General features: G+C 35.2%; 1 protein-coding gene and 1 pseudogene across 4 annotated transcripts in view; both read right to left on the bottom strand.

Moving 5' to 3' along the window:
- Positions 1-4,261: 4,261 nt before the first annotated feature.
- PALS2 (protein associated with LIN7 2, MAGUK p55 family member) overlaps positions 4,262-26,588 on the bottom strand; it is a 108,412-nt gene continuing 86,085 nt past the window's right edge. For all 4 annotated transcript variants that reach the window (XM_045062790.1, XM_045062789.1, XM_004743316.3 and 1 more), the window contains 5 exons: positions 26,288-26,356; positions 24,581-24,742; positions 12,422-12,624; positions 11,217-11,345; positions 4,262-4,922 (listed from right to left, as the gene is read on the bottom strand). In XM_045062790.1, coding sequence (XP_044918725.1) covers positions 4,746-4,922; positions 11,217-11,345; positions 12,422-12,624; positions 24,581-24,742; positions 26,288-26,356 — 740 coding nt within the window. In that variant the 3' untranslated portion in view covers positions 4,262-4,745. The remainder of the gene's footprint in view (positions 4,923-11,216; positions 11,346-12,421; positions 12,625-24,580; positions 24,743-26,287; positions 26,357-26,588) is intronic.
- Positions 5,300-5,820, bottom strand: LOC123387018 (annotated as a pseudogene).

Here is a 26,588-nt window from a genome sequence, read left to right as displayed (position 1 = left end):
TAAAACTGGAGGTAGGATTCTGGAATTGTATGTACCATTCATTATGCTACCTCTGAAAGAGATACATTTTAAATAAACTAAAAGATAAAAAACATCAATATAAGTGAATACATGTAATAAATAGATTAAGTAGCCTAATAAGGATTTTCTAGCCTAGCATTTATCACATCAAAGTTACAAATTACTTCTTGTAATTTAAGGTGAAGACAAATATTAAGCTAGCCTCATTTAACTGATGGAATATTAAAAGTAAAGGAAAATATAAATTTTATCAAAGGTCGCACAGTCAGAATTAGGATCTCAGCTAGTAGAAGCACGCCATCTCTATTTTTAATAAAAGAGATTGTTTTAAAGAAAGTAGTGCAGGGGCGCCTGGGTGGCTCAGTGGGTTAAAGTCTCTGCCTTTGGCTCAGGTCGTGATCCCAGGGTCCTGGGATGGAGCCCCACGTCGGGCTCTCTGCTCTCTGCTCGGCGAGGAGCCTGCTTCCCTTCTTCTCTCTCTGCATGCCTCTCTGCCTACTTGTGTCTACTACTACTGTCTGTCCAATGGATAAATAAAATCTTTAAAAAAAAAAAAAAGTAGTGCAATGTACTGCAGAAGTGGTACCAACCAGGCTTCAAAATTCTTACCTTAGAAATGAGATAGCATTCCTTCACTTTTTAGGGTATTAAAATTCATTTTTGATTCTGTGCACTAAATTATTCCAGGAACACAACATAATGAATTAAGGGACATATTTAGAAAATGAATAAAATTTGAAGCTAACAAAAATGTAATTTAAAAATAATCTTACCTTAAGGAATTACAGAATTGTTATCTTCTTCAGATATACAGTGTATACTCAAAAAATGATGCTGCTGATTATTAGTTGACTGTTCTTAGAAGTCTGTGAATATTCACTTGCACTATATACAATAATCCCATTATTTAAAATACTGAATCTTGCTCAAGAACTTAAAATACATTACAGATGTTATTACATGAATTGTCACAGCAAATCCACTGGAACAACAGGAGGACAGTTACCAGAATCTCTAAGCCTGAACCATATCACAAATTCACTTGAAAGTTTAATTAAGTATTTCCCACGACATTGCCATCTAGAACTCTGTCCTTTTTGCTTAAAGAAATTGTTATAATTTTCTGAGCTAAATTTTGTATTTTTCAGAAAGATTAGTATCTGCCTCAAAACTGGAGCCTTATAAAACAACGTGAAAAAAGTTTCAGACTGTCTAAGAATTTGGGAGTAAACATTTAAGAAGACTAGCTATAATTACATGGGTGAACCTATTTAGTTTTATTATTCATATGGCTGTATATATAATATATATATATATGGTGACTCAGGCATTTAAAAAAATGATCTATATATGTACATAAAAGTTCAGGATTTCTTTTTCCATATTTAGTATAAAGATTCATTACTACAAAATTATTGGCTCCCTAGCCTGTGATTTCTGGAAAATGGAGTGTTGTTTCAGAAGTCATAAAAGTACAATATTAAGTAGACCACTATTTTGACCAATTTTCAAATCTTTTACAGTTAACATTTATCAGTTCAAAATAATCGTACCTAACTCCATGGCTATCTATCTTGAAAATCAACTCCAATCACCAGATTATGACACTTATTGTTCTGCCCAGCAATAAATACCAATCTAATGAATTTTTAAAGCAAATATCATCTTTTATTGTCATTGGGATGTATGGCCAAAGCAGTTAGTATCTGGCCATAATCTATAATGCTACACTATTGTATTTTATTGCTAATTTGCATTCTTTCCTAAGTTTATATTAATAACCAATTTGCTCTTTTCAAGAAAACTTGTCCTCATAAGCTATTATAAGTAAATTTGCTAGATTCTAGAATCTAGGGTTCAGGCTACTATTGCTGTAGTCATACTGTGTTTATAATAGGATTTCTATTTTAGAAAGCTATGTTCAGCAATTGTATAGTTAAGAATTGGGAAAAGTAAAAGTCCTGATGTATTAGATATTTGATAATATCCAAATATCAAACAGAAATTAAGACTGCATAATCAAGACGTGGCTGGAATAAAAGTAAAACTAGTTGTAGTGCATCACATATATTCCACTAGTTATAAGGTTACATGACTTATCCAGGAACATCACCTCTACGGGTATTTGTACATTTGAAAATAAAAAATACATATATATAATAATTAGTCGTATATAAATAGTCATGCCCTGGATGCTGAATGTGGACACTCTTCAGTCCACAAAGAATCCTCAGGTACATTAATGTATTGGCACAGGTTTCTTCCCAAAGGCATTTGCATGTGCATGCATATTTTAACTATTACCAATTGCTTAGCGTCACTTTAAACTGTTTTCTCTTCAGTAAATCTAATTATTTTAGATATTTCCCACAAGAGAAGTTCATACTTCATTGATTACAACTGTACTCTCTCACTGCCTTGAAAGAATCCTGGAGCCTCTGGGACTCCTTGCCCCAGTAGAGCTCTACTGGGTCCTGCAGACTCAGATGGAACTTCAGTTTCAAGTTCAATGATTCTGTTGAGATACAATGAACTTTTCTGAATTTATTCTCTTCAGCTCTGGCATCTAGACTGAAATAAACTAAACAGCATTATTTTGTATTATGGGGGTCTAGAGTATATTAACTAGTCATGAATACCATTCATAACAGAAATAATCCTTTTAAGTATAGACTATTTTCTAAATAATATGCATTTTAAATCATATGATAAAGCTAAAAATATATATGATGTAAAAATCATCTCCATCATGTCACGATAGTTGAAATATTTTGTGGGTAAACTTCTTGTGCTGCTACAATGATACCAAAGCTGCTCAAAGAGGCTCTGTGCAACAGCATGAAGGCACAGCACAGAAGACAAAACATTTCCTGAGAACTTGGAAACAAAATTTCTCTTAAAATTTTCAGTGTTGAAACACTAAATCATAAGACATTACCTCAACACTGTGCTTTGATTCAGGTTGCTTTGAGAAGCTGAGAATTTGAAGTAAATATATGTGGTTTAAAAGTTACCAAAGTTATTAAAAGGGTGTGATCCATTTTACCACTAATTCCCTATCCCAGGACTAAGAACATGATCTGTGTTCTGGATATGTAACACTAGAATAAAAAAAATACCTATACATTTCCAATCTTAACAATACAGCAACTTGGCTGTTCTGTTTCATTGTGAAGATGATTTAAAGCAATGTGTGCATAACTGCTTATTGCCATGTACTTTCTCCCCCTTCTAAGCCCTCCTGGCTGGTGTTCTGTCACGGCTTTGTTGAGGAGAAAACAAATTCAATAGCCAGGAGCCAGATGCCTACCATGGACAAAGATGACCACAAGCACCTAACCCTGTAGGTGTGAATACTGTCCTTGTGAAAAGCTGGCAGCAATATAAAACACAGCTAACTTAGTTTAATGATGAGCTACATCTCAATATGTTTGAGGAAGAATTTATACCATCCAAGAATCCTAAAGAATCCTATTAACTGAGATGAATTTTAAAAATCTGAATGTTAATGCATCTAAAAGAGAACTGTTTTCTTAATTACTAAACAAAAAAGTGCATTTCCTAAACAAAAAAGTGCATTTCCTAACAGAAATGTAAAAAACTGTATAAAACCTTATTTTATATTATATAATACATACAATGTACATATTATATAATGTATATGTTATATATAGATAAGACAGCTGACAGTTATTTCCAGATCTCATAAGTTGTTCAATGGATCTGGTTCTCAACACGACAGATTTAACAAATATTCTAACAATCACATCACACTTCAAAAAGCACACTGATTCTTCACAAAATCCCCCACTTGCAAACTTGAAGTATCACAGAAATTTGCAAAGGCATGATACATTTGCTGACCATATCCTAATAAAACACTGTTGAAGCTACAGTAGGTTCATTTTCGTCAGTCAATGTCGATATTTTCTACATGTGAAAATAAATCAACTTTATGCATCATTTTGCTGCGTTATGTGTTACAGGATAAGGCACTCTCTTAGCCTACAAGGCCTTGCTTGCTGTGTACACATTCACTTAGCATCAGCCTGTAATGGCAACAAATGAGAGTGCAAAGTATTGCTCTTCACTTTTTCCCTCAAGATGGAAATGAAGGGGGAAAAAAAAAACAATATACCTGCTTAAATTAGAATGGATAGCCATATATCTTTGAAATAATGAAACCATGTATTGTTGAGCAGACTTCTAATGTCAGACTTGGAAGGTATAGACATTATAGTTCTGCTTCAACTTTTATTAGGAAAGAAGGCCAATAATTACTATTTTCTCCTAATAAAGAGTAACTGACCTTTCACTAGTTAAATACTGAACTAAATAAAGGACAGCTTTACAAAACTATTTCAAGTATTCATTATCACAGTGAAAATGGGAGACCAATGCGAGAATGAAGGATTTGAAAATTCCTTTGATGAAAAGGCAAGGGTACTAAATCAAAACATATAAAATGCTTCAACGCATTTCTTTATGTGGTATGAATAGAAAGATTACCCATAAAAAGTTAGAAAAATTAAGATAAATTATATATTAGTACACCTTCCCAACCACATTTTATATAAAAATTCAAATAGTGTACTGGTATTACAATCTACACAATAAAAATGCCTGAACTTGGCAGATATCTTCTATCTGTGCATGTATTTTCTCGGTAGAAGGCTTATTTGTTGCAGTCGTTTTTAAAAAGTTTTATTTCCATTATTGAATCATCAGTAAACCCAGCTGATTGGGACCCACTGTGGCTCCATTCTCAGCTTCTCTATGGCAGTTTGTAGTTTCTCAAAGGCTTTGTCTAGATTGTCGTTTACGATGATCAAATCAAAATAGTGGTTGTATGCTCTTTGAATCCGTGCACTTTCGTCCACTGTTTTCTTTAAGTCAGAGTCCTGTCAAAGAGTGTTAAAAGGAAATGTTTCTATCATAATGTGTATATACTTGCTCAAATACCGATTCAAAGTGAACATAAGAAATAAGCACACTGGGACTTTTATGGTGATTCTGATATTAATGCTCAAAATCTAATCTCTACAGTGTTAAAACAGACATTACCACCTGTTCATATCCCAGTCCTTCCAGCAGTGCAATGTTTGCTTTGTAAGTATTCTGTATCTTCTGTTTCATTGATCTTAGGATAAGATTCCTAATTAAATAACTGCTGACAATGATCTCAGGGTGAAATTTAAGATAATAAAAGAATTATTGCAGGTTTCCATCCCAACTATATCATCCTTTTCAAATGATTTTTTTTTAAACTTAGCATATATGTGATACACCCCTAGAAAAAGAATCCCAGGATTTTCCCTTCTGTGTGTTTTTGTCTTCCTTCTTCATGGTCCAGGATGCCAGCTGAGGCGGTCAGGACAATGAAACCAAACTGGGGGGAAAGGAGCAGATTATTCTGCTATTTTTGTAATCTTTGAGTTGTACATCTAATCTGCTCAAACACCGATTCAAACACATTTGTTTAACCTGCTTGTGAGGTTCACAGCAATTTTCCCAGCTCTGTGATCATCAATGATTTCAAATATGCCAATGTAACCACGCTTCATCATCACTGTTAGAAACTGGTTAATGACTTTGGAGCTTAGCCTAATAAGAACCTAGCGTTTGCCTCTCCTTTCAGGAGTTAAGTTAATGCTCTTGAGAGCATCTGCCAAGACATTCACGTGCACCATTAGGACGACACAGAAAGACTGCGGAAAGAGCTCAAAAGACTTTTATCTTATGGGCTCTGAGATCATGGAAACCATTTTGCAGTGCCTATTAAGCTCAAAGCCAAATTTGCTGCCTATCTCCAGGAAAGAGAATATTAGAAATGTATTTTGAAGACTAACTACATGCTCCCTATCCCCACCAACACATACACACATATTTCTTTCTTTCTTTAACTGGCACTGTTTATATTTTGTATATTTCTAGTCATTTTGTAAGGAAACAAGTAATAGGTTCTGCGTGAGCAAGTAAAGCTTTTCATTAAATTGCAACTGTTTTGAAATTTCACACTACTTCTACATATTCATCAAATATTTATTGATTGCTATTAAATTGTCTACTATGTTTCATCATCTGTGGATATAACAATGAATAAGACAGACAGAGTGGGTTCCTACCCTCCAGAGGAGGAGACAGACGAAGGGCAAATAAACAAAAAAACTTCCAAGATGTAGTGTGTACTATAAAAGAAACCAATCAGAACAAAGAATTTTGAGAATTCTATTTTAGATAGAGTGATTACAAAGATACTGAGTAAATGACATTTAAACCGAGAACTATAGTGTGGGAAAGAATATTCCAGGCAGAGAAAACAGCAATGCAAAATCTGGGAGGGAAATGACCCTGATAGGTTTTAAGATACTGAAAGACCAGAGGGATAGAGGGACTGAGGCCAGTGGTGATACCTTGAGATAAGTACAAACTAGGTTGTGGAGAACTCACATGCAACAGAAACACATCGCTGGCTTGTGATGGAGAAATAGGAGATGGATATGACGGCAGACCAGAAATATATTTTGGTGATAAAGTCATCAAGATTGGCTGATGGGCTGAATGTGAAAAGTGGTGAGTAAATGAATGGTTGAATAAATCAAAATGTAGAAAGAGGGGCACCTGGGTGGCTCAGTGGGTTAAGCCGCTGCCTTCAGCTCGGGTCATGATCTCAGGGTCTTGGGATCGAGTCCCGCATCGGGCTCTCTGCTCGGTGGGGAGCCTGCTTCCTCCTCTCTCTCTGTCTGCCTGTCTGCCTACTTGTGATCTGTGTCTGAATAAGTAAATCTTTAAAAAAAAATTTTTTTTTTGAAAATGACGACCTATGAAGGTGGGAATGGAGCGGACAGAGAAAAGCTAGATTTTCCTGTTAAGATTTACTTTAGAACTATGAAATGTATAGAATTATACAAAATTAAATTCAAATAAAAAAAGAACAATACTTAAAAATCAAAAGAAAAATGAAACAGACCTGTGTTTCAAATTAATGGTTTAACCACACAGAAAGGAATTATTTCACTGACTTTAAAATAATACCCAGTGGTATATATCTTAGGAACAATTTTTTAAAAGCCTGAAACTTAAGAGTTTTCAAAAATCATACTGTTGATATCAGTGTTGATACTGTTACTCAGAAGTTATATAGAGTGGGTTCTTAGTTTATATATGTGAAGTAAGAAATTATTTTAATGTCATCAAGAACCAAGATTTTCAGCATAAGAAAAAAAATACAAACATAGAGTCAAAGAAGTTTAGTAAAATAATGGAAAGTTTAAATTAGAATTATCAAACTGAACAAATGATGTGTACTTTCTTTCTTTTTTTTTTTTTTAAATTTTATTTATTTATTTGACAGAGATCACAAGTAGGCAGAGAGGCAGGCAGAGAGAGAGGACGAAGCAAGCTCCCCGCTGAGCAGAGAGCCCAATGTTGGGCTCGATCCCTGGACCCTGGGATCATGACCCGAGCCGAAGGCAGAAGCTTTAAACCACTGAGCCACCCAGGTGCCCCTGATGTGTGCTTCCTAAGAAAGAAAAATGTATTTCCTATATCTGGCCACCAAAAAGCCTGGAAACAATGAGCAACTAAGTTGAGCACACAACTTCAGCACCTACATTGCCTCTAAATACCATTTTCCACTAAAAGGAACCATGTTTTTTGGATGGCTGGCTCCAGGTCTGGGCTAAGAAATGTATAAGAAAACCAGAAACAGCTTATCTAGCTAGGAAGAAAAGAGTCATCAAAGATTAGTGTGGTTGTGTTAAAAAACACTCAGAAGACAAGCTGAATATTCCCACAAGCTAAACATAAGCCAATTTAAACACCAAAAAGAGTTGTAACTAAATCATCAGAGATGAAGTAGTCCAAGAGACTTTAAAACACAGCAATTTGACTGCATATACATAGTGAGATAAACCTTAAGGACAAAAAACCAAAACCAAACCAAAACAAAACAACCCACCAAAAAACTAGTTCATGGTAATCACACCTGGTAGTGTTGGTGTATTTATTCTCAGACTGTTGTGTGTGTACTGTGGGATAAAGCAAATGAACAATTACATCATATTTTAAGTCTCACATTCCCAGTGTTTTTGAGAACTGGGATACTCAGTACTTAGAATGGAAATAAGGTAATAGAGGTTAACTAAAAACCCTGTAATTTTGAATTTGAATGGGAAATAGCAGTATGAATTCATGAAATGGTTTCCTTCAGAAATACAATAGAAAAACATATCCTGGGGGCGCCTGGGTGGCTCAGTGGGTTAAAGCCTCTGCCTTCCGCTCAGGTCATGATCCCAGGCTCCTGGGATTGAGCCCCGCATGGGGGGGGGGGCGTCTCTGCTCAGCAGGGAGCCTGCTTCCTCCTTTCCCTCTGCCTGCTTCTCTGCCTACGTGTGATCTCTGTCAAATAAATAAATAAAATCTTTAAAAAAAAAAAAAAAAAAAAGAAAAACATATCCTAACTCTACCTGAGAGCTAGAAACAAGGATCAATCTTGTGACAACAAGCACCCCTAAGTATTATGGTCCTAAAATACCATTTACTCTAAAAGGAACCAGAGCTTCTTGAAGAAACAGCTCATACCCGGCCTAGAACAGAAAATGTCCAAGAGGAGCCTGGATCATCTGTCATACCAGATAGTAAGGAAGCTGAGACTAAAAGTTCTCAAGGGCCAACTTGCATAAGCTCCTACTGGTCAAAATGGGACAATTTGAGCATCAATAAGAATAACCATAATAGAGTAACCACGTCAAAAACTCACATCAGGTGCTCATAATGAAACTAAAAAACAAAGAAAATGAACCTTATTTGATCACCTGTTGCTTTTAGGGGCTCTCAGAACAAACCCATTATTCTGAAAACTGACCCATCGAAGTATCAGCATATACTCTGACCTTCCTATATGAACTCTACTTCAGAGTAATCAACTAGTTGATAAAGAAAAGTTATTTCTTAGAACTCTAGTTTATAAATTCAGAAAGAATGACAAACTTTTTGTTATCATTTTATAATCCCTAAGAAATATGTGATCCAGGCAAAGATGAATAAAACTTGCCAAAATCATTAGGTAAAAAGCTACTAGAGAACTTTACAGATCAGGCTCACAACATCTGAACCCTCTCATTAATCGTCTCACGAAAAGAGAGCCTTTCATATGCCTCATAATGTAACAAGGCAACATGTATCAGTTATTAATTATTTTGGGGGAAAATAAGTAAACCTATACCTGTTCAAGCTTCTATCAGTTCATAGGGAATAGAGGGAAATGACACCATGGGGACAAAATTGGCAAGATCTAGACTTTGAAGCACTCTATAGGATAACTGACCCAACTTTTTTGTTTTGTTTATTTCGATTACAGCAAAAGCTTGATCTCACAAACCCGAGATCATGAACTGAGCCCAAATCAAGAATTGAATGCTTAACCAACTGAGCCACCCAGGTACCCTAACCCATTTTTTTGAACAACTAAATTAGAAGGTTCCAAGAGAGGAGAGGTGGGGAGAATTTACAGATTAGAACAAGTAAAGGGATGTCTGCTTCCAGCTAAGATGTACTAACAGATACCGGACTAACCCTCCTACCTGACAATGAAAACAGAAAATGTATGGAACAACAGCTTTCAAGACTTTATGCACGAGGCAAAAACATAAGCCAATTTATCTCAGAGACAAATGAAGTGAGCCCTACTTATTAACCACAGCTTATTGTCTTGAAAGACCTTCTAGGCCACAATATACAAGGTAGAGCCCAGAAGGAGCCTATACAACATTCCGAGTTGGGACAGAGCTGAGAGCCCAGGGAGACCAAGGTGGCAAGAGTTCACGGGACAGAATTCCTGAACAGAAAGCAGCATGGAGAGAGAACTTCAGAGACTAGCAAATGGTCCCCTCTTCCAGCATATAGCTGTATACCAATCAGGGCAGTGTACATGTACCTGAGACCACGAAAGAACCACCAGAAAAAAGTGAGAAGTGTTCAGCTGGAGTCAGGAACAGGACCTCTTCTCACCAGGAAGAACAGAAAACCTCGATGCACAGGCCATTTGGAAGAGTCCTCAAATGGTCTTGCCTCAGGAGTGGAGAATAATTGCCCCCAGATTAAGAATTGTTCTGGTCTTACCTAACACATGTTTAAAAGCAATACCTGAAAGGAACAAACTGTTTCTAAACAAGTACATCCTAGAACGAAGCTCACAATGTCTGGCATCCAAAAAAAACATTACTAGGAAGAGAAGCAGAAAATATGGCCAGTGTGGAGAGAAGTCATTCAAGCCAAAACTGATTCAGAACACAAATGTCAGAATTAGTATGTGATGACATGAGAGCACCTATTACAGCTATGTTTCAGATATTCAAAAAGTGAAGTAGAGACACGGAGAAAACTGAAAAAGAAGAAAGAGGATTAACACTATGAGGTTTTAAAAGTCTTTATCTTTTAGAGATAGATAGTGAAGTATTTATGGTTGACATATCAAAGATTTGCTTCATGTTAGGGAGGAAGTGAGAGAGGGCTAAGGGAAATAGAAATGGCCACACAGTATTGCACATAGGTGATGGGGATATGGGAGCTCATTTTTTTCTTCTTTTGTATGTATTCTGAATTTCTAATAATATGAAAAGAGAAAGGCAGAACAAGAGAAAATATAACAGAAACTAAAAGTCAGAACTATCTACCAGTAGTAAACCTTATGATGAATATACCTGTTATTGGTCTTGGAGCCCAATTTCCTCACTGGTAAAATCAGAGGTGGATTAATATGCATATTTTAATATTGCTCCCTTTCATTTGTATAGGGGGCATAAACTTGTATGTGTGTGTTTAAGATTTTTATTTATTTATTCAAGAGAGAGAGAGAGCGGGAGAGGGAGAGCACTCCCTGCTGAGCAGAGACCCCGATATGGTGCTTGATTTCAGGACCCTAAGAATATGACCTGAGCCAAAGGCAGATGCTTAACCAACTGAGCCACCCAGGCATCCCTAAACTCATGCTTTAAAATAAAGTGAACAATGATTTTTAAGTAAAAGCCATGTGTTCCAAATCCTAGCTACATCTCATGAATGGATTTTTATTCTGCCATGTATCATATGGTATATTTATTTCATAAATATGATTAGAATTAAACATGCCCAAAAGAAAAAAGAAAAAATCTTAGGAGTGAAATAATATTGTTAGCTTGAAAAGAACTGCTCACCGTCAAAAGCTTAGTAGTGATACCAGCATCCACCACTGCCTTGTGCATGGCACGTAATGTCTCTAGTTCTGGAGCAGCAATAAATACAACATAGGGCATGAACTCGGATGTCCTCAGCACTTTCAGGGCCTGTGTAGAAGAAAAATTACAAACCAATTTATATGGAAATGAATTTAAATTACGTTACCCTTTAATTTATAATAAATGCTAACTATTCAAAATCTATCTGCCCTCTCACTAAGGATGAAGGATGTAATTTAATACTTGCCACCTTCTATCCTTTTGGTTCTATACAGAATGTTTCTAAAACCGTGATCCATTAATACTTGCCACCTTCTATCCTTTTGGTTCTATACAGAATGTTTCTAAAACCGTGATCCATTAACCATGTTCTGACCTCAGTCATACTACCCTTTAATCCTCTTGAACAAAGGAAAGTATTAAACTTAATGATCCAAAAATTATCAAGAATGATGTAAATGCTTTCTATGTTATTTGTACAATTCTGTTAATATTGAAAGAGCAGAAATAATCTCAAAGTTTATTGAGAATGGTTATATAAATTAATCTACATTTGTACTGTGAAACACTATGTAGCAGTTACAAAGAACTAAAAAGCTCTACAAAACTGACATGAAAAGATCTTCAAGAGATCCTGTTTAATGGGAAAAAAGCTAAAGAATCTATATAGAATTTTCCTATTTATGTAAAAAAGAAAAATAGAAAACACATAAAAAATCTAATAAAAACTATATAGGTATATATCTGTATTTAAGGCATACTCAAATGACAAAAATATATATCAAACTATTAATAGTTATCTCTGAGTAGGGAAGTTAAGTTGGATTGAGTGTGGAGGGATGAGAAGGGGTGACCGAGAGAGAAGAAATGGGAAGAAGAGAATGGTGTGTGTGTGTGCGTGTCTGTTGAGAAGGGGTGAGACTTTATTATGTTGCATCTTGTTGAAATTTCCTAACACATGCATTTATATGTTACTTGAGCAAGTAAGTAAATACTAAACTTCTATGAAGTTGTATTGCTATCCAAACCTCTGCCGGTTCATTAATGATCAGAGATTTATTTAACTAGCTGCAGACACATAAACAGGTAATAGAAGGAGATACCCTCACAATCTGAAAATAAAACCAAACAAAAATACACAGGATTAAAATTTTAAAAACAGCTTTGGAATTCGTGCAGCTTACTTGTGGGTTGACATCCAAAATACAAGTTCGTCCAGTTTGGACAACTTCAAGAATAGAATCAATTTTGGTTCCATAGAGATTTCCTTCATATTCCCCATGTTCCAGATATTTTCCAGCTTTGATATCTGCTTCCATCTCAGACCGTGACACAAATTTATATGCCTGACCATCTTTTTCATCTTCCCTTGGTTTTCGTGAAGTAACTAAAATAATGTTGAGAATTTATACAAAGAGAACACAGGGTATTAAAAATGAGACTAAAATGCACAGGGTAGCTTAAGATTTTTCCATTTAGTTTGGGGTTGGCAAATTATGACCTATGGCCAAATCTAGATTACTTCTTACTTTGAAAAACTAAGTACTATTAGACCACAGCAATGGCACATTTGTTTTATCATCCCTGGTTTCATTCATGTTACCATAGTGTAGTAGTTGTGCCACAGACCAGATGGCCCACAAAGCCTAATATTTATTCTGTGGCCCTTGAATTAAAAAGTTTGCTGACTCCTGACCTATAGGAATATTTTAAGAGGTAGTCCCCAATACACAATTTATATCTTAAAAAATATGCTTTATAAAGTCAGTTTTATATATTTACATTTACATACAGCAAATATATTTTCATAGACAGTGTCCTAAATTTAAATTCTTAATTATGATGAGTCCTACTAAGTGTGAGGTATATTGTAAGTGAGTATCTTTTCCAGTTGCCACCGCATCCCCCTTAAGGTATATACACTTGAACACTTCCTAATAGAGCACACAACAAGTGAGCAAATTCTATTTTTAGTTGGTATTATCAATCTTCTGAAGCACAGTTTTACCCACCAATTATCTATCCTTCTCCTCACCCTAATACCACACCTTCTTCTGGCCTCCTGCTTACTGATATTCTGAAATGTTAACTATTCTGTTCTGCAGCTTGGTGGTGGATCTAGCCACACTTGATGCTACTATGGTCTATTAACTTCCTCTACTCTAAAGTTTTTTTTTTTTGGAGAGAATAACAGTAAACAGAGCAAGTCAAAATTTAGAAGATTGTTTTTGTCTGACAGAGTTCTGAGTACTTCCGAGATATACAGTTCCTTTGCAACTTAGGCTAGCATAGAAATGGAAATTCTCTTTCATACTGTTGCAAAGATGCAGTTAGATACTCCCTTCCAATTTGTTAACACTAGCTTGGAAGAAGGAAAGTAATTTGTATGTGTGTCTGTTATTCTACAGTCTAGCCTTAATCTGATTTTGGCTAGATCTTTATATCTGATCAAATACTTAGACATGCAGAATATCTGATGAAATCATTAGGCATATGCAATTAAGAAGTAATCCAGATCAAGAGTTGACACTATTTTGACTGTATAATAAGTATAGCACATCAAGAAAATTTTTATAAGAACAGAATGAACTTGAAATTCAAGCTCAATAATAAGGGTCTAGTTCATAAATGAGATCATTAGGCACAATAGGACTCCCTTTCTTCTCCTATTGTTCTGTGGCTCAGTCTTTAGGGTGATCATCCCAGACAACTGTGGAGAGCATTTATAAAGTAACTCAAAGACCTGCAAGATGCTATGATGCCTTTTCATATTAAAAAATGTGTAGTATCCAAGGTTTCAGGAATTATTCAGCAAAGGTGGTATGATAAAATGTCTAAGGCAATTTTAAACTTCCCAAATAAATGCATACTAGGACTTGGCTCAATATCTGTGAATATAATTTTGAAAGAGTACAGTTTTTTGGTGAAGGTCTATAGTGAAACCATATATGGGAATGTGCTGCTTGAAAAAATATGTATAAAGCACAAATATTAACTCCATGTTGAGGGAATCTTAATTCTTGGCAAATGTTTTTAGATTACAAGCAAAAAAATTTAGAAGATTTTATTGATCTATTTAGAGAGAGGGAGAGCAAGCATGAATATGAACAGGGGGAGGGGCAGAGGAGAGAGAGAATCTTAAGCAGACTTAAGCAGTGCTGAGGGCAGTGTTCCATGCAAGGCTTGATCCCACAACCAGAGATCATGACCTGAGTGAAATCGAGAGTCAGATGCTTAACAAACTGATAAAACTACCCAGGCCCCCCTAATTTACAAGTGAATTTTAACCATAATCTCATTTTCAAATGAAAACTCAAAACAAAGCAAAACAAAAATCAAAACCTAACAACTATACTGCTACATATTTAAGTCCCTTTCCATTCTTAGTACAGAGAAATTAGAATGGGGTGGCTTTACTACAACTCACTTCTTAGGCTTATATGCTAGGCAAACAATGTGATTTCTTGTAATGTAATCACTATGGCAAAATTCTAAATATTTATAGCTCTTCAAATGGTGAGGAAACAACAAAGTAACATTTTTCTGTTAATTAAACTCAGGATGTCAATGTTAAAAAGCAAACTTGATTCCTAAGGTAGCCTATTCCCCCGGATTAATAATTTTTTTCTATTTTAGGATCATTTAATAATATATAAAGAAAAATCTATTTCTTCTAAGATTTATTTATTTGCGAGTGAAAGAGCAAGAGAGAGCACAAGCAGGGGAGAGAGGCAAAGAGAGAGGGAGAAGCAGGCTCCCCACTGAGCAGGGAGCCAAACTCGGGGCTGGATCCCAGGACCACTGAATGAAGACCCGAGCTGAAGGCAGATGGTTAACCAACTGAGCCACCTAGGCAACCCAAGAAAAATCAATTTAATACAATGCCAGCATTTACAACCTTCCCTATGAGACTTCTTTATCCATACCATCTGACAATATGCAGCACAATACTATATATCAAGAATTAGGCAAACTTGTCACACTTTTGCAGTGTTTCTTTTTTGTGATACATTCTGTGACTTAAAAAAAAAAAGCTAGATGCTATTTAAATGAGAATGTTTTAAAGAGAAGTAAAACACACCTACATTATATGAAGAAGTGAGAGTTACCCTGATGTATGAGTATACCTAAAATTTCTATATAAAAACTTAAGATTTGAATCCTTACTAAAATATTTATTTACTGTTGAAAGGCAAAACAGCATCTTTCCAGAAATTAATTTGACACCAAGAAATCAAGAAGTTGAAACATCTATATATATTTTTTGATCTAATAATATTATATTTGAGATTTATATATATACACACTTTATCATCTCTTATAACAAACATAACTAAACTATATACATAGGCAATAACACTATACTTATACACTGGAATATTAAGAAGTTATTAATTTTTTTTAGGTTTGCCATGGTAAAATATATATAAAATTGATCATTTTAACTATTTCTAAGTACACAATTCAGTGGCATTAAGTACATTCATACTGCTGTGTAAAATCACTACTATTTCCAAACCTTTTCATCATCTCAAACTGAAATCTGTGTCCATTAAACACTGACTTCCATTAAACACTCTCTCCTAGGCCCTGGTAACCACTACTCCACTTTCTGTCTCTATGAATTTTATTATTCCAGGTATCTCATATAAATGGAATTGTACAATATCTGTCCTTTTGTGTCTAGTTTATTTCATTCAGCATAATGTTTTCAAGGTTCATCCATATTACAGTATGGATAGGAATTTTAATCTTTTTTAAGTTTGAATAATATTCCATTGCCTGTACATATAAGTTAGTTTACCCATTTATGCACTGATGGACATTTGAATGATTTCTATCTTTTTGGCTATTGTAAATAATGCTATGAATATTCATGTACAAATATCTCAGTCTCTGCTTTTAATTCTTTTAGGTATATACCCATAAATTGAATTACTAGATCATATGCAATGCTTTGTTTATTTTTTGGAGGACCTGTTGTACCGTTTTCTACAGAAGTATATACCATTTTACATTCCCATCAGTAATATACAAGTGTTCTAATATCGCTACATCTTTGCCAGTACTTGTTATTATCTATTTTTTTTTTAATGCATAATACCATCTCCTAATGGGTATGAAGTGGTATATCACTGCAGTTTTGATTTGCAAGTCCCTAATGATTAGTGATGTTCAGCATCCTTTCATGTGCTTATCGGCCATTGTAGATAGTCTTTGGAGAAATGTCTATTCAAGTTCTTTGCTCATTTCTGAATCGGGTTGCTTGTTTTATTGTTGTTGTAGGGTTAATATTTACATAAAAACATATAATGACAATAACTTGTGAGGAAAAAGTTCATATTACAATATTCATTCATTTATTCATCAAATATGTCTTGGGTATATCCTATGTGCCAGACCCTATTCTAGATTCTGAGTCTACAGAAGTACAAAAGACAGAGCAGCTCTCTGTTCTCGTGGGACATACTCTTAAATGTAGAGATGGGTGAATAGTCAAAAAATAAGAATTTAAGTGCTAAAACATAACCACTAGGTACTGGGGAGGCTACTTTAGTAATGTCCTATGAGAAAGTGATATCTGAATGAAAAGAAAAATTTAAGAATCTGAAGATCTGGGAGGCAGAGTGTTTCATGCTGAGGGACCGACAAGAACAAAGGGTGTGAATGATAAGTTTGAGGAATGTGAAGAAAAGAAAGACCAGTGTGTTAAGTAGGAGAAAAAGTATGGAAATTTTTATATGAATAATATGGTCATAATTCCATAATTAGAAGTTATTTTAACTGTGTTCATTGTATTAATAAATAGAACACTGAATAAGGTGTATTTTCTTTTTTCCTTTTTGCAATCTCATGGTATCCCTCAAGTCCCAAGTAGAAGCTAAAATGCCAAGGATTTATAGCTTCCTCTTTCAGAGTTTACTAAAAAGTGGCCAACTTGGTCCTAGGAACATCTGTCCACCTATCTTTATCTTATTATATATACTCAGAAAGGAGTCGCTGAGGTTATGAATTGTAGGTTCAGGGCACAATGCTTTATTTTCTTCTCCTTTATCCCATGGTAAAATGATTCTCCCTGATGAATTCTGAAAACCCATGATGACATACTGTAACAGTGGGGTGATTTGTACTCTCACTGTTTGACAAAGCAAGAATGAGTTTCCTGTGGGATATGTGTGTGTGAGAGTGTGTGTCTGTGTTTGTGTATTCAAAAGATAGAGTGGATGAACTGTACTGAAGGTATCCTGCACAGAAAGACAGAATGAAGCATAGAGAATGAAGCAAAGGAGAACATTAAGTATGGGCTCGGCATTAGTCTCAAGAGGACAGCCGGAGATCATACTATCCTGGGCAGGAAATGGCAAAGTATGGAAGTCTCCAAAGAACCTACCAAGAGGCCTTAATGAAGAGACAGTATTTGGCCATTTGTGACAAAAAGAACTCTCATCTCCACAAGGCAAAATTTTACATGACAGCCTTTGGTCCCCACTTCTTCCTGTCCTGACCCTGAAAACCAGAAGTAGCAGAGCAGGATGTGAAGGCAGAGTAATAAAACAAACTATACTGTTCACCTCAGAATATAGGTTTCAAGCCAAGGATCAGAAATGAGCTGTGAGGAAGGGAGAAACAGTGAATTGGATATAACACTGAAGTTTTGAACTGGAGTAGCCTTTTTTTAAACACCCCAAAATAGGGTTTTATTTAAGAAAAATGACACAGTTCTTATACATGAAAGTGACTACAAAGTTATGGAATCTTCTAAGGGAAGGAGGGAAAGTAGAGAGAAAGAAAATGTGACAGAGCATGGATGAAGTCAGCAGTTAGATGAAAATGAAGCTTTTTCCTGTTTGTACTCCCAAAGAGCTCAGCCGTCCAACAAACCACTTAGTTATATACTTGCCAGAAACCAATTAGTCAAAATAGCTAACTGCAAGGATACTAAGAAATGAATGTGTATTCAAACAATGTAAGAAAGGATTTAAGTGGCCTGGTAGCTTTTACCCCAAATTCAGGAAAAGATTTTAAATTAATGAATTATTGATGGATGCTAAAACAATTGAGTAAAAGTTTGCTGAGGAGAATAATTACACAGTTTCAAAGTATCTTTGAACAAAAGACTTATTAATGACAAATGGAAGAAGTTACCCTTTACAGTGAAGAAACCTATCAGACATGACCTAAATCAGTACTCAAATTCATCAGTAATGGGATAATTTGACAAACGGACCTACTATGTAATGTTCAGAGAAGAATAAAGCATGATTTATCTTTTCTAATAATGCATGACCTGAACCTAATCATGGGGAAACAACCAGGTAAACCCATGATGAGGGACATTTACATTAAGTGGATAAAATACTCCAATTAAAAGGCAGAGACTGGCAAAATGGATTTAAACAAAAAACCATGACCCAACAATATGGCTGTCCCCAAAAGACACACTTTAGATTCAAAGACATCAGTAGGCTGAAAGTAAAAGGTCTAAAAAATATCCCATACAGGGCACCTGGGTGGCTCAGTGGGTTAAGCCGCTGCCTTCGGCTCAGGCCATGATCTCAGGGGCTCTCAGCAGGGAGCCTGCTTCCTCCTCTCTCTCTCTCTCTGCCTGCCTCTCTGCCTACTTGTGATCTCTCTCTGTCAAATAAATAAATAAATAAAATCTTAAAAAAAAAAATATCCCATACAAACAGACCTGGAGTGTCTATACATAGATCACATAAAGTAAACTTAAAGACAAAAATTTTATTAGAGACAAAGGACATTTTATAATGATAAAAGCATCAATCCATCAAAAAGACTAAAAAATACAAACATATATGGATTTAACAACAGAGTTCTCAAACCACATGCTGCAAAAACTGACAGAATTAAGGGAGAAATAACTAAATCAACAAAAACTTCAATACCACACTTTGAAATAATGGATAGAACAAATAGGAGATCAACAAGGAAATAAAAGGCTTGAACAATACTATAAACCAACTAGACCTAAAAGACATTTGTAGAAGACTCTACCCAATGATAACATAATACACATCCTTCCCAAGTATACCTGGAACATTCTCCCAAATTGACCATACCTGAGGTTACAAAGCAAGTCTCAATGAGTTTTATTTGTTTATTAATTTTTAAAAGATTTTATTTATTTATTTGACACAGAGAGAGCAAAAGTAGGCAGAGCGGCAGGCAGGGGAGAGGGAAAAGCAGGTTCTCCGCTGAGCAGGGAGCCCAATAGGGGACTCAATCCCAGGATTCTGGGATCATGACCTAAGCTGAAGGCAGCTGTTTAACTGACTGAGCCACCTAGGTGCCCCATCAATGAGTTTTAAAAAAGTAAAATCATACAGTGTTCTCTGACCACAATGGAATGAGCTGGAAGTCAGTAACAGAAGAAATTTGGGAAATGCAAAAAAATATGTGGGAATCAAACAATATGCTCCTGAACAATCAATGGGTCAAAAAGGAAATCACAAATGTAATTAGAAAAGTTTTCGAGATGAATGAAAACAGACACAATACCAAAAGTTATAAAATGAAGCTAAAACAGTTGCTTCTAGAGAACTTTATAGCTGCAAATGCTTATTAAGAATGAAGATCTCAGGCTCCTGGGTGGATCAGTTGGTTAAGCGACTACCTTTGGCTCAGGTCATGATCCCGGAGTCCAGCAATTGGGTCCCCCATCAGGCTCCCTGCTCAGTGGGGAGTCTGCTTCTCTCTCTGACCTTCTCCCCTCTCATGCTCTCTTTCATTCTCTCTCTCAAATAAATAAATAAAATCTTAAGAAAAAAAAAAAAGGAATGAAAATCTCAATCCAATAACCTAACATTCCACCTAAAGAAAATGCAAAAATAGCACACTACACCTAGAAAAAGAGAGAAAAAATAAAGACTATAAAAGAAATTAATTAAACAGAGAATAGAAAACCAATATAGAAAATCAACAAAAGCAAATGCTGGTTTTTTGAAAAAAACATCAAAATTGACAAATCTTTAGGGAGACTGACCAAGGAGAGAGGACTTGAATTACTAAAATCAGAAATAAAAGCAGGGATATTACCATGGGCGCTGTAAAAATTCTGAAACCCATTAAAAAGAAACAGAAAGCCTCAGCAGACTTATAATAAATAATAAGACTGAATCAGTAATCAAAACCTCCTACAAAATACAGCAGGACTGAATGGCTTCAAGAGTAAACGCTATGAAACACTTAAAGGAGAATTAACATCAATCCTTTACAAACTCTTCTAAAAGAAAGAGAGGTGAAAGGAACACTTCCCAATTCAATGTATGAGTCTGGTATTACCATGATTATCAACATGATTAATATGATAAGAAATGCAATCTATGGGCCAGTATCTCTTATGAATATAGCTGCATAAATACTCAACAAAATACTAGCACACTGATTCTATAAGCAAAAATAAGGATCATACACCATGGCTAAATGGGATTTACCATAGGAACACAATTAATGTAAAAGAATAAAAAACAAAAATCATGCCATCATTTCAAAAAAGGAAAAACATCTGGAAAAATACAATACCTTCTCATGATAAGTCAGTGAATTAGGAATAGAAGAGAATTTCTCTAACCTGATGAAAGTTATCTACAAAAAACCCACAGTTAACATCAAACTTAGTGATGAAAGACTGAATAGTATCCCTCTAAGATCATGAACTAGACAAGGATGTCCACTTTTGCCACTTTCACACTGCACTGGAGGTTCTATAAATGGCACCCAGTTTAAAGGAATAAGGAAAACTGCCTCTACTTACAGATAACATGATCTTGTGTATAGAAAATCCTGAGAAATTTACAAAAAAATTATAATACATGAGTTCAGCAAGGTTACAAGATTACAAAGATACAAGATTAATGCACAAAAATCTGGTGTATTTGGGGGCACTTGGATGGCTCAGTTGGTTAAGCATCTGCCTTTGGCTCCAGTCCTGGGATGGAGCCCTGCTTCAGGCTCCCTGCTCAGGGGAGCCTGCTTCTTTCTCTCCTCCCCATTCATGCTCTCTCTTGCTATCTGCTTCTCTCTCTCTCTCAAATAATAAAATGAAAAATCTTTTTAAAAAATAAATCAGGTCTATTTCTATACATTTGTAATGAACAATCTGAAAAGAAAATTAGGAAAATTAGAATACTTAAGAATAAATTTGATTAAAAAATACAACTTGTACACTGAAAACTACAAATACTACTGAAAGAAATTAAGGAAGAATAAAGTGTTAGAGAGTTATGGATGAGAGGACTACTTTATCTCCACAACACTGAAGAGATTAAGGACTTTGAAGCAAGGAACTAAAAACTGAAGTTGGTGGTGTAATTATGCATATGGAGCAGGTTAATCTATACCTTCTCCCTCTTCATCTTGTTAGAGAACAGTCTCAGCAGGGGAGGATACCTGAAAACTCTTCTCTGGAAAATTAAATAACTCCTCCCCAAAAATTTTTTTTAAGGTTTTTGTTTTTTGTTTTTTTTGAAACAGACAGAGAGAGAGAGAGAGAGACAGAGAGACAGAGCACAAGCAGAAGGAGAAGCAGGCTCCTCGATCAGCGAGGAGCCTGATGTGGGACTGGATCCCCAAGACCCTGGGATCATGACCTGAGCTGAAGGCAGATGCTTAAACAATTGAGCCACCCAGGCATCCCTGCCCTAGAAATATTTTATGCCTACTTTATGGCTCCTCCAACAAAACGGCTGTCTTCTCCCCCATTTCACAAAATAAAGCTCAGCCAGTTGCCAAGACCTGCTCAAGTACATGGAACTTCCAACCAGTTTTAACACTTACTTAAGCAGGATGTACAGTCCAGGATCAGTGCATAAAAGAAAAAATCCTCTAGCATAAAAGGGAAAACACACACAATCCTACCATAAACAGAAAAAGTAATCCAGAGGAAAACAAAGGTAATTCAGCTATAGATGAAAACCTAAAAAAAGAATACACTATTTACTATTCTTAGAGATACCTAAGATACAGCCCTCAATAAACAGAAAATCCTAAAATGAAAAATAAGATTACTCATGATAAAACACTGATGGAAGAGAAAATAAAGAACTCAAGGTAATCTTTTAAAGAGTAAAATAAAAAGATAAAGGGAGAGACAACATGACTGATAGAGAAAGACATTGAGGAGATGATTCCAGGATGCTCAACATTCAGCCAAAAGAGATTCTAGAAAAAGTAAACAGACAGAACATAGAGAAATCATTCAAGAAATAATAATTTTCCAGAATTGAGGGACATGAATCTCTAGTCTGAAGAGCCCACTGATCAACAGCACAAGGAATTAAAGAAGATGAACAGGAAGGCACATCATTATTACATTTCAAAATACTGAAAAACAACAAATGAAACAAACAAAAGATCCTGAATGTCTGTGAAAGAAAAATAAGGTCACGTGTGAAAGAACAAAGATTACAAAGGCACTGACCTCACCAGAACTGGATTTAAGAATAACATCTTTTAAGTTTTACTATCTTGAATTTCTATTATTGGTTAAACAATCAAATATATGACAAAATACATATCTTCAAATACAAAGATAAATAAATTATATCTCATATACTATTTCTTATGAAGTTACAAGAGGATACATTCCAGCATAACAAGTTACTGTCAACCCAGGAGAACAAAGGGAAATAGGCCCATGTTAACAGTGGGGTAGCCAGAATGGAAAGCAGCTGGTCCTCACTGAAGCAGGAAGATCTATGGCTCTGAGACAGAGATCTCCAAGAAAATAAACATGACTTACTGGACAACTCTTTGGTTTAAAATAAAGTTAAAGACAGGAAGAAAAGGAACTCCATCAATTGCTGGATGGAGGAGAGAAAGATGCTGTTCAAGGAAGTAAAACTCAATGAACTAAAACTAAACATTTTTATATTGGGAAGAGAGTCAGGAAGTCAACAGACAAGCTTACACTGGATAAAGCAAGAAATTGCAGAAGGATGACATTATTAAGAAATATGGAAGACTTCTAAAATAAACAGGAACAAATATGAAAAAGCAAATGTTTCTGGTAAGCAGGTGGGGTACAGCAATATAGGCAGTTAATTTTTCTATTACATATCTTTAAGAACTCCTTGATTAAAGTACTGTTCATGTATTAACTAGATAAAGATGAGATACGAAATACTTTGAAATACTTTGGTCACAGCGAAGTTTTTATTTTCTTAGCTATTTAACCAGTATTTGTCTGAATTTAGTGACTTACAGTGCCTACAATGGAATCCAAGGCCTTACATTGAAGGGATTACAAATAGCACATGGTTATTACTCCCCTAACAAATCCGTAAGAATTTCAGCAATAAGATTACTCACTGAACGTTAAACCTCAAACCATACTAGATGAAAGCAGAGAAACTCTAAAATTCATCTAAGAGATGGAATGACATTAGGCTAAGAACTCAGAACAGCTTAATGGCATGAACATACCTAAAGAAATACAGTTAATCCAAAGGGGGCTTGGTCAGCAATTGAGGCACAGAAAGAGATTATAAAGACAATGCTGGCTTGTCTCCTGCATTGTTCAGGGGAGAGAGTATGTAAATTCCCACATATTTCTAAAACAAAGACAAATGTATACTGGTCCTTATAAAAAGTCTATGACATCATCTAACTCCTTGATGTGGTTCTATTCTTATCAAGCACACTTCTGACATCATTACTTAATTTTCCCAATATTGGGAATATGCCAATATGCCAATAGGGAAAGAATGCAAAGATTATAAAATGAATGTTTGGCTTATTTAATTTTATACTTCTCATCAGTATTATTTTTATTTTATATGTCAGCCTTTGTGACTTTAATTAATGCTGCCTGATCAGGAAGATGAATTGCTGTTGATGTGCTATCAAAAATCAGGTTAATGACCTTGCAGGATAGAGGTACAAGTGAGAATGCACAAAATTCACAAAGGGATGGCCACACTGGATGGCAGGTGGTGGTGGGAGGGGGTGTGTGAGGATCCAGGTTTCCCTCTTCTCTTTACACTAAAATGAGTAAAAACAACAACAACAACAACAAAATTTTTCAGATAAACATCAGTTATACAAGAAAATACAAAGTTAATGCTGATTTTGCCATAACTCCTAACACTTTCATTTAACTAGCATTTCTGTATGAAAGAGTTTGGAGAAGCAACTGCCACTGGGCAGCAAGCCAACAGAGCTATAGCACTAGTTCAAGACAGCTGTAGAGTCACTGAGTTTTTCAGTATCTTCTACTTGTTCGTTTCCACTGGCATAATAAAAAATTATTTGGGATTAAAAATAATAATCTGCCCTACCCTACTCTTTGATGCCAAATTAAACAGCAAAAAGAGAAAACTTACATGGCACTGTGGTTCCAAATCTAGTGGGATTCAACACTATGAACCTGTTTTTCAAGCTTCTTCGTCCCACACCTTGGGCTCCTATCAATACTAATGTCTTTCTCTGGAAAGGAGGCATTTTGGCTACTTCCTCATATATCTGGATTTCATGACGATCAAATTCTAAATGTAAAAGGAAATGGAGAATCGTGATACTCAGTTATTTTTAGATGGATGAAAAACCTCTGCAATTCTGTTCAGTAAGAGCTTGGTTGTCTGACAGGTAAATATCCCTTGAATTGTACTAACTTACTATAGATTCGTTTTTATAAATTTGGTAAGTTCAAGAAACTATTTTTTATCTTGATTTAAACATCTGCCTCTATCCATTTGCTCTTAAAAATTTGTCTAAGCAAGAAAAATGCCTGTGCTTTATCTTTATCATACATTCTATCCATCTATCTAGGCTTTTTTATCAATTCTCAGTAGAAGTAGTTCCTTTAATATATATAATCAAACTGCAAATTACCTTAAGTAATTTATTCAGCCAACTAGTGTGTATCAGACATAAAAGATGTCAGTATACTTAGTGTGGCTGCTTAAGTAAGTCCCACAGAATGAGTATGCCCTTCCAATCATATAAATGAAAACATCCTGTGTGTTGACTCAGCAAATACCAGTACGATTAAATAAAATACATGCAAATATACTGATAATTACATTTTAAGATTATGAATTTATGTATAAAATGTTGGAGCCAAACTATTTTCAGTCAAAACACATTCCAAAATTAAATCTTGGTCAATGAGAAAATCGCAAGTTCTCTATTTTGCAAAAAAGCTGTAAGGACATATATTTAATGAATAATAAGGACAAAGTGGATTTGAAATAGTACATTACCTGTTATTAGGGTTATAACTCTTAATCTGCAGTAATAACACTTCTTCCTTAGGTTATTATCTTAACAGCAACTCCTTCTTTGCATAATTTCTCCACAGAAGATTAAACCAATATTAAGGGAGAGTCTATTTTCTCATTATTATTATGATGTATTATTTCCCTTATAGTGTGCTATTTAGTTTATAACCGGTAGAGAGGCAGCTCTGAAGTCTAGAAAGTACTTTAAAATTGTCAATTCTTTCAGAAGGCCTTCTCATTCAAAGAGCTGCATTTCATGCCTATCAGTCTCTAGAACTGAAAAGAATAACTATGGTAGCTGTCATACTTACCTTTCTTTACATCTAAAAGATTTAAGAGAGTATCCTACTAGATCAGGCTAAGATCTTTTTGGTCCAGTACTATTTTCCCAAAAGTATCATGGACAATGTTAAGGCAGAATATAGTTGCCCTTAATCATAACTCTATTAGTATCTTCCTAAAGGCATTTCTTAAGAAATGATACATAAATTACCATCAAAGTTCTCTGAATAAATAGTTTTAATAAGTTTGTTCCTTCATTAATACAAGAATAAATCCTAACCAATCCATTTTACTGTGAACTATACTCACAAAGAAAACACCTTGGTAACAGTGTGAGTATATATATAATGTAAAAATTAAAACAATCTTTATATTATATTGCACCATGTGCTCAAGTGACAGCCCCTTACAATCGGGTAGTAATCTGAATTACTTTCATTTAAAATTATATATTTGGAGTTTATGCCACATTAATTAATGATATAAAGCTATCTCATTTGGACCATTCAGAAAGTATTTAAAACGTACCTGCATTTCTGGTTGTGAGATACATCATCTTTTTCTTTTTTTTGCTACTTATGGTTCCACAAAAAGGTCCTGAAGGGTCACAAGAGAAATATAACTTAAAACAGTATGTCAGAATATGATAAAACTGCCCTGTGGTATTCTATAGGGGTGGGAGAATTACCTTTCCAATGTTGTGTCCTACAAAGCAGAAGGGGGCAGAAGTGAGTTGAGCCACTAAATTGTGATACTATATACCAGCAGGTGGCACACAGGGATCAAAAAGTTTACTTTTGAGAGAGATACAATAAAGTAGATGGGATGG

Source organism: Mustela putorius, unplaced genomic scaffold (genome assembly GCF_011764305.1).
Source record: "Mustela putorius furo isolate JIRA1106 unplaced genomic scaffold, ASM1176430v1.1 tig00003845_pilon_pilon_pilon, whole genome shotgun sequence".
Classification (NCBI taxonomy): Eukaryota; Metazoa; Chordata; class Mammalia; order Carnivora; family Mustelidae; genus Mustela; species Mustela putorius.
This window is presented reverse-complemented; position numbering and strand designations above follow the sequence as displayed.